The following is an 8,589-nucleotide window of genomic DNA, read 5'->3' as shown; positions in this document are numbered from 1 at the left end:
TGATCAATCAAGCGAATTCAGGAAAGGTCTATTTGGAGGGCAAAACATTAGGTTTCCAATTCTGAAGAGATTGAAATAATCTTGTTTTGTCATCCAAATTGAGCTCCTTTGACGTCACATGCAAGGGGTCTGTTAGTCCAGACACAGGAAGCCCAAAAAAAGTGGAGCGGTAAAAGAGAGGGTACAGCATCTGGACTAGGGGTCTATAGATCACTTGATGCATGACCAATTCGGGTGTGGGGGGAGGGGTGTGGTAGACTTCCAAAGCAATTCAAGGAGGAGTGGGTCAGAAAATGGAGACACCAGCGACTGCTCAAGACAGGTTGTTTTGAAGTATCTATTTTCAATATATACCAAATTACAGAAACTCGAATACAAACAAACTCTATTATATAAGGAGCTTTACAGTTAATTAGTTTTTGTGAACATTTATATAAACAAAAATTAGGCTATCAAAACCCCGGGGGGGAGACTCCAGGAAAAAAGTAACAGGGATGCTCATCAGAAATTTTCAAAAAGACCCCTAAAAGATACCGGAATTCTTTAAAAAAGGGCGTGGCTGAATGATTTTTAACCCAAGAGATACCGCAACAAAAAATGTTAAATTTGATATAAAAAGCGCCTAGGATAATCCATACCGCTGCGCGCTTCTCTCCTTTTCCAACACCCTAAGAGATACCAGAAAATGCTGATTTAAAAAAATTCGCATTTAACACCCTAAAAGATAACCCCCCCGGGCACCACCATAACCATCACGTACCATCCTATCTTTCTAGATTGGGTGCGTTTCTAGTTACATTTACTATCGGCCCCATTTCCTTCCCTCAACTCCCAAATACCAGCTTCAGTGCCATTAATAGATTCATGATTTATACACCTATTTCAAAAAACGATGTCGTCGCCAAAGCGACAGGCGATAGGTCATTCCGACGGAGTCTCAACACCAAGAAGAGAATAAGAAGCAGAAACACAACTCATTCCAGCTATTCTTGGATCTTGCAATGACCTATCTCCTATCGCTTTTCGCCTATCCCCAGTTGCCTATCGCCTTTGGCGATGACAACGTTTTTTGAAAAACGTTTTTTTTTTTTTGAAATCGAGAATTCCCACAATGCTAACTAGCTCCCACAACAAGACTTCTGCTCTCTGTTTTCGTTTTCTGCTATAATGGGTTTGAAACCTTCGCTGTATCTTAGTCTGTTTTCCTGGAGAAAAATCACAATGAAACAAAGAGATTAATCGAGAAAAACGTCTCGAGATTAACAAAGAAGGTACGATTGACAAACTAATGTCCCTTTCACAAGTACCTGGATATTTTCCAAAACGGATATTTTTATTCCGTTTTCAAAAGTGCCCAGCACTCTAATTGGACGACCAATCGATTAACATGCTTTGATTGGACGTCTATTTTGTATTCTTTCCGTGCCGTGTTTCAGTATCCTGGTGTGTATACAAACAGTGATTGCATGACGCGCTGTGATTGTCTCAACGAACTCCGTAATGTAACCGTGCCGTGCGCTGTGATTGACTCAATGGATTTGAATCCCGTAATGTAACCGTGCCGTGCGCTGTGATTGGCTCAAGGGATTTGAATCCCGTAATGTAACCGTGCCGTGCGTTGTGATTGGCTCAAGGGATTTGAATTCTGTAAAGTAACCGTGCCGTGCGCTGTGATCTTCCACCTCACAACTAGATATCTATCAACTCTAAACTGATGAAATAAAGGTGTGCGTTGTTCACCTGTTGTTGTCTTCGTTCTTTGATTTGTCTTGCGACAGCAATAAAAGCCTAAAAAATAGAAAGAGTTTCTTACAATTGACCTCGGCTGGGGCGTAATGTTTTCCCATTTTAGACCACGTGTCATTCCCTTAAGTACTGAAAGCTGAAAGGACATTCTTTAATGCAAGTTTTTTTTATGTTAGTTTCGAGGAATTAATTGAATACCTCTGAGACGTTTTCTCCAGTTCTGGCGCTTGCTTCAAAAAACTTTAATTCTGCCGTGGCACCTAACTGTGTAAGTCAAGAACGAAAGAATATCATTTATCATCATCATCATCATCACCACCACCATCACCATCATCATCTTCACCAATGATCACCCTCACCCTCACCACCACCCTCACCACCATCATCACCCTTACCCTCGCCCTCGCCCTCATTCCCACCCCCACCCTTACCCTCACCACCACCCTCACCCTCACCCCCACCCTCACCCTCACCACCACCATCATCACCACCCTCACCACCACCACCACCCTCACCACCATCACCACCCTCACCCTCACCACCACCACCACTACCCTCACCCTCACCACCACCACCATCACCACCCTCACCCTCCTTTATTTTCTACATACCAACTGGCTACGAGTGGTGTCTATGACCCTCTCATCTTCTGCATCTAGTTTGTTTCCTACAAGAACTTTACAGACATCGGAAGAGGCATTCTGGTTCAACAAGACAAAACGAAACAACATTGCTATGTGCTTGTTATATATACTTATTTCAATAAAGTTAGTCACAAAAAACCTAGGTAGCTGTGATCACTGAAAATCATGGGAAAATGTTTTATATCCAACAAGTAAAGCTTTTGACACAAACTGCAGCAGTTGAGGATACTCAGAGAAGGTTAACTTGTAACTGGTAGAAGATCTCAAGTCCATCAACAGTTATCAAGCGGTTAAAACATGTAAAATGTATCTACCCAAAATCCTTGTCGGCCTCAGCTTTATAGCTTTTCAGGTGACTAACTTTATTGAAATAAGTGTATATGCTCTATTCCACATTGCTTTATTGTTTGTAAATTTTCCATGAATTTTTAAATTCCTAGTTTTAGCCATATTTTTATAGTCTATCCTCATATGTAAGTTTTTAAATTACTTTTTATTTATATTGTCTATTTTTTTATTTTTTTTGTGGCATGGCTGTAAAGTAGCTTTTAGATAAGTCCATTGACCACGTTAAATAAAGGTTAATATTATATTATTATGGTGTAGAGGTACTGCACTTCATTTATTCTTCTGGGGTCTCAGGGTTCGAATCGATGTGAGTAGGGTTTGTTGGGTCTCTGTCTTAATTCTTAAGTTGGCCATCATGCCACCTGACTTAGATCAGCCCAGAGGTCGTTTCAGGGTTCAATCTGTGAGTTAGCCATGCCCTGACTTAGATCAGCCAAGAGGTTGTTTCAGGGTTCAATCTGTGAGTTAGCCGTGCCCTGACTTAGATCAGCCCAGAGGTTGTTTCAGGGTTCAATCTGTGAGTTAGCCATACCCTGACTTAGATCAGCCCAGAGGTTGTTTCAGGGTTTGATGTGTGAGTTAGCCATGCCATGACTTAGATCAGCACAGAGGTTGTTTCAGGGTTCAATCTGTGAGTTAGCCGTGCCCTGACTTAGATCAGCCCAGAGGTTGTTTCAGGGTTCAATCTGTGAGTTAGCCATGCCCTGACTTAGATCAGCCCAGAGGTTGTTTCAGGGTTTGATCTGTGAGTTAGCCGTGTCCTGACTTAGATCAGCCCAGAGGTTGTTTCAAGGTTCAATCTGTGAGTTAGCCGTGCCCTGACTTAGATCAGCCCAGAGGTTGTTTCAGGGTTCTAACTGTGAGTTAGCCATGCCCTGACTTAGATCAGCCCAGAGGTTGTTTCAGGGTTCGATCTGTGAGTTAGCCTTGCCCTGACTTAGATCAGCCCTGACATTGTTTTATGGTTTGAACTGTGATTTTAGCCATGCCCTGGCTTGAAGCACCCCTTCCCCTTCAAACTTACCTCTTGAATATTTTGTAACCACTGAGAAATATGTGTGAAAGAGTCTTCAGTCGTGATATCATAGACCAGTACTATACCCTGAAGAGAGAGACAACAAACAATAATGTTACATAAATTAAACTATGAGCATGTCAATTAAATAGGGTTAAATTGTATTAAAGGAATGAGAATGACTTGAACCTTCAAATGTTATATTAATACCATGAATTATATAGAATTAAAACTTTGGGCTGATCAAATTAAACTCAGCTTACAATTATATCAACTCACAAATTGAACCCTGAAACAACCTCTGGGCTGATCAAAGTCAGGGCAATAGACTAAATCACAAATTGAACCCTGAAACAACCTCTGGGCTGATCTAAGTCAGGGTATGGCTAACTCACAGATTGAGCCATGAAACAATCTCTGCTGGGCTTATCAAAGTCAGGGCATGACTAACTCAAAAATTGAATATAACTGAAACAACCTCTTCAATGGCTGATCTAAGTCAGGGCATGGCTAAATCACAGATTGAACCCTGAAACAACCTCTGGGCTGATCTAAGTCAGGGCATGGCTAACTTACAGATCAAACCCTGTAACAATTACCTCTGGGCTGATCTAAGTCAGGGCATAACTAGCATATTGCATTGGAATTCAGAGATACTCTTACAGCCCATTACCTATAAGCCAAAATAAATAAAAAATAGGTTCTAACCAGGATCATTAATATTTTGTCTCTATGTAGTATAATTTGCCTGTTATATATTACTCACCATTGCACCTCGATAATATGCATTTGTTAGAGTTCTAAATCTCTCCTGTCCAGCGGTGTCCCTGTTGGACAATAATCAGTTAACGATAGACCTCTTGCCCTTATGGTTTATGAATCAATAGCCCATTCAACCTTCAGCCTCATGGGCTATTGACTTTTAGAATATGAGGGCAAGAGGGCCGATTGTTTTAGTATAAACCTACTAATAAATGAGTCTAATAAATGGTAATAAAAATTGAAATTTAGATAATAAAAAACTTATTCTTTGCATTGTTTTGGTTTTCAAAACTGGCCATTTGGCTACTAGTGGTCTACCACTAATAGACCACTAGTAGCTCAGCCAATCAGAGTACAGCATTTTTGATAGACCATAAGTAGGTTTATTCTAAGAATCAATAGAAAAGCAGTACTGTTAGCATTTTGCTGTTTCGAGATCTGGGTCTTCAACACAATGTGTAGTTCCAGCACATATCCATACCCCACCATGGAGAGAATTTGTAAAAGGACCCCCCTACCCACAGAAACTTTCAATTTTCTTCCATACAAACTCTGTAATTTTGTTCTTTCTTGACCCCCCTTCCCTCCAAAATTTCCAATGTCCTCCGTGGGTGGGGTATGGATATTTTCGGGAAGACTACATAATATTTTTCACCCCTTCTTACCATATCTGCAACCTAACTTTTTGTCCATCAAGATCAACAACTTTACTGCGACAGTCAATTCCTGACAAATAAATAATAGAGTATGTTTCAAGTTTCAAGTTTCAAGTTTCAAGTTTATTCGCACACAAGTACAATAAGCTAAATTGTTACAAAAAAGTGGAATGAATGATGATACAAGTGGAGATTATATATACAAAGAATTCAGGTTAATACAAGAGGAAAAATAAATAGGTGTGCATGGCTGTTGAAGTAGTATAAACTTTCGAGTATTATAGAAAGACTTAAGGGCAGACATGTTATGAACCATTCATTTTTACAGGCATGGGGGGAGGGGGGGGGGGGGGTGGTGGGATTTTATGAATAGAAGTAATTTTTGGGAATTATAAATGCATGACCCCCTCCCTACCTAAATCTTTGTTATGTTCCTCCTATTAAAACAGGTAAATCTTTTAAAATTAATTTTCTATTTAGCTTATTCTTTTTGGGGTGGCATGTCTTCATATGCCATATTTTTTTACGTGCCCCCCTCCCGCCTCACCCTAACCCCACTAGCCCGCCCATGCATGTAAAAAATAAATTGAAGCTAGACCACAATGCATCATGTTTATCAAACTCAGAATAGGCCAATGGCAGGCGTGTAGAGAGATTTCTTTTCCTGAAGGAAAAAAGATGTTTTACAGTCCTACAATACAGTTGCCTTTCATAACGGTAGAGGGTGAAAAATAACTCATCTGCAAGCACTGTAAAAGCATGTTGACATCTCTTTCCCCAAGCAACCAGCTGCAGCTCCCTCCCCCCTCCAGTTTTTGACCAATCCATAGATTCAAAAGCTAATCTATAAAATTTTATAAAACTATGGAAAAGCATGGTTTAGAATATTTTCAATGTTGGCGAAAGCGAGACAAGAATACATAAGAATACATAATGACTATTGAAAATCGTGAAATCTAAAGCAACATCGAAAGGGGTTACATCGTTGCAGTTACTTTAACTATAAACCGCTTTTATTTGTAAGCATAAAATAAACAAATAAATTGAGAAAATGCACTCTTTTTTCCACGGAATATTTACTTAATAATTAGCGAATGTCGTAAAAAATATTAATATAAAGCAGTTATTTCTTATGACCTTGTAGAATCGAAATGTGTTCTAATTGCACAAACATGTACAAACTCGCTAATTCCGCATTTTATTGGATGAGGCAAAAACCTTCAATAAACATTCACAAAAACAAACCATTGCAGAAAGAAATTAGCTTAATATTTAAACGCTTTGTACTCATAATTTTGCCGCGACATCGCTGTCAACCAAGATTGAAAAGACCGAAAAGCTTATGTGTTCAATAACCTCAATACTTTTCAAATCTGGGGTAGTCTTTAAGGGTTTTTCTAATCTATTTATTTACTGTAAGAGAGTGTTTAGTATTAACTGCTTTTAGGTTAATAAACCTTGATAACGTTTTGCATATATTTTCATTTTTATATTCTTCTCAAATATACACAAAAACGTCAACAATATATTGTTGCTTCGCGTTTGTGAATATATTACTTTGAAATGCAAACTCCAATCGTGGCTTTAAGCTCTTATATGCTATTTAAATTGTATTAATTTAAGCAATTTAGTATTGCATGAGCTTCAAAACATCTAGAAAATCCTTAATCTATAAAAGGTTTTAAAATTTTCCAAGAAAGCTTTACACTGAGTTGCTTTTTAAAACACCATCCCCAACTTACCAATCGTAGATATGTAGCTATCTGAAAATATATCTTCTGTAAATCTAAATATCAAACATGTCTTTCCAACACCACTATCTCCAAGGACTAAGATCTTATAGGTGCATTCGAAGTCATTTTCTGGAGAGGAAGCAGCCGCCATAATTTTAGTGTCAAAGTTTATAATGTAATGTTATACTTTTCTCTTTTGGATTTCCTCGAAGTTGAGGCAAGTCAGCGGTAATCTCGATATGACCGGAAGTTCAGAATTTTACGTTAACATTAAACGTTAACACAAATGTTTGTTTCACTTTGATCTATGAAAAGCCTTCTTTTTATTGTCTGTTGTTATTTTTTCGAAATAGTTTTTCCTAATTCTTAAGTTATTTTTCATTTCATTTTCTTATTTCGTCTGATCACTACCGCAATATATTTACACCCACCCCCTAGGGATAATACCTTTGTCTCAGTCCTTGACCGGATGTAGAAAAACTGAGGCTAAATTTAACTAAAAAGGTTTCAAAATCGTTCAAGGAATGGCATTTCAGCGAAATCTGACAGTTTTTTACAAGAAATAATAAAAGTATGTAGAGGGTGTTGAAGCACGTCCTTACCCCTTCATAGTGAGGGGAAATTTTGCACGCCACAGCGATCCTGTACTCGCTGAAGCGACTTGAAATAATCAGGTTAAAGTATCCAATATTTGTCTTCTAGAAATGGGCTTCAAAACTACTATATTCCGTTCTTTAACAAGAACAGCTACTGTATCTGCTGGTTTATTCGCCGGAGGGACTTTGTATATCACTTTAGTTGAACATCCAGCCAGAAGAAAGCTTGCTACAAGTCAAATGTACTTGGAATGGAAGGAAAGCCTAGTCAGCGCTAAACCAATGCCTCTACTTGTCCTAATATCGTCTTTATCTGGTATAGGAGCTTATCTTCTCAAGCCCAAAGCGAAGGGAATACCATGGATCTTTGCCGGTGGAGCGATAGCTGTGATCCTGCCATACACGGCCCTCGTAATGTGGCCTTTTGCGATCGGTCCAATATACGACAAGCAGAGGGCAGAGAGAAAGGGTGACGAGTATGTCAGGAGATATTTGGAAAAATGGAATTCATGGAACACATTTAGAACCGTTTTGTCCTTAGCCGTGTTTGGATTTTGCGTTTATAATATAAGAAAGTAGTACTGGTTTGTATAAACTCAATGTATTTTGGCTGATGTAATTTTAGGAAAAATTTTGAATGGATGCAAGGACTTTAGACAGTCAGGATCACGATTTTATAAACTCCTTTGTATAACTTCATATATACTTGATTGAATAATTCCCAAAGATAACTTTTAAACCTTTGCAGGCTAAATGACAAGAACTGACTTCACATTCGTATGATATATTGTGACTTGGAGGTAAATTCATATTTTTGTATAAAAAAAGGTTTTGTAACTCAACAAGATATCTAATACTATGATAAACTGGTCTTGTGCATGATGCATGATGCATGAAACAATTAATTTCTGAATTATGGATCCTGTGTTTCTTTAATCCTGAATAGTACCAAGTTTTAATAGATGGTATGGCATTTTTCACCAGTGCTAACTAGCAGAAAAATATACCGTAAATCCTCTATTTAGCCACCCCTCTCAAATAAGCCCCCCCTCTCTTATAAGCTTCCCCTTTTTAAAGGAAGAAATTTGT

At 38.5% G+C, this 8,589-nt stretch overlaps 2 protein-coding genes across 2 annotated transcripts; one reads left to right on the top strand and one right to left on the bottom strand.

Annotated features, from left to right (window-relative positions):
* Nucleotides 1–323: 323 nt before the first annotated feature.
* LOC116300907 (uncharacterized) lies at nucleotides 324–7,107 on the bottom strand. Its single transcript, XM_031709877.2, has 8 exons — nucleotides 6,914–7,107; nucleotides 5,181–5,241; nucleotides 4,520–4,580; nucleotides 3,763–3,840; nucleotides 2,358–2,447; nucleotides 1,945–2,010; nucleotides 1,741–1,788; nucleotides 324–1,205 (listed from the first exon to the last, which is right to left on the bottom strand). The coding sequence occupies exons 1-8, from the start codon at nucleotides 7,053–7,055 to the stop codon at nucleotides 1,119–1,121; spliced, it is 633 nt and encodes a 210-aa protein (XP_031565737.2). The 5' UTR covers nucleotides 7,056–7,107; the 3' UTR covers nucleotides 324–1,118.
* A 413-nt stretch (nucleotides 7,108–7,520) lies between these two features.
* LOC116300915 (uncharacterized) lies at nucleotides 7,521–8,418 on the top strand. Its single transcript, XM_031709885.2, has one exon. It carries the CDS (start codon nucleotides 7,609–7,611, stop codon nucleotides 8,077–8,079), a length of 471 nt encoding a protein of 156 aa, XP_031565745.2. The 5' UTR covers nucleotides 7,521–7,608; the 3' UTR covers nucleotides 8,080–8,418.
* Nucleotides 8,419–8,589: the final 171 nt, after the last annotated feature.

Source organism: Actinia tenebrosa, unplaced genomic scaffold, assembly GCF_029948245.1.
Source record: "Actinia tenebrosa isolate PJP-AT-01 unplaced genomic scaffold, QUT_ActTen_1.0 PGA_scaffold11__36_contigs__length_13525064, whole genome shotgun sequence".
NCBI lineage: Eukaryota > Metazoa > Cnidaria > Anthozoa > Actiniaria > Actiniidae > Actinia > Actinia tenebrosa.
Note: the sequence above shows the minus strand (reverse complement) of the source record. Positions and strands in the feature narration are given on the sequence as shown.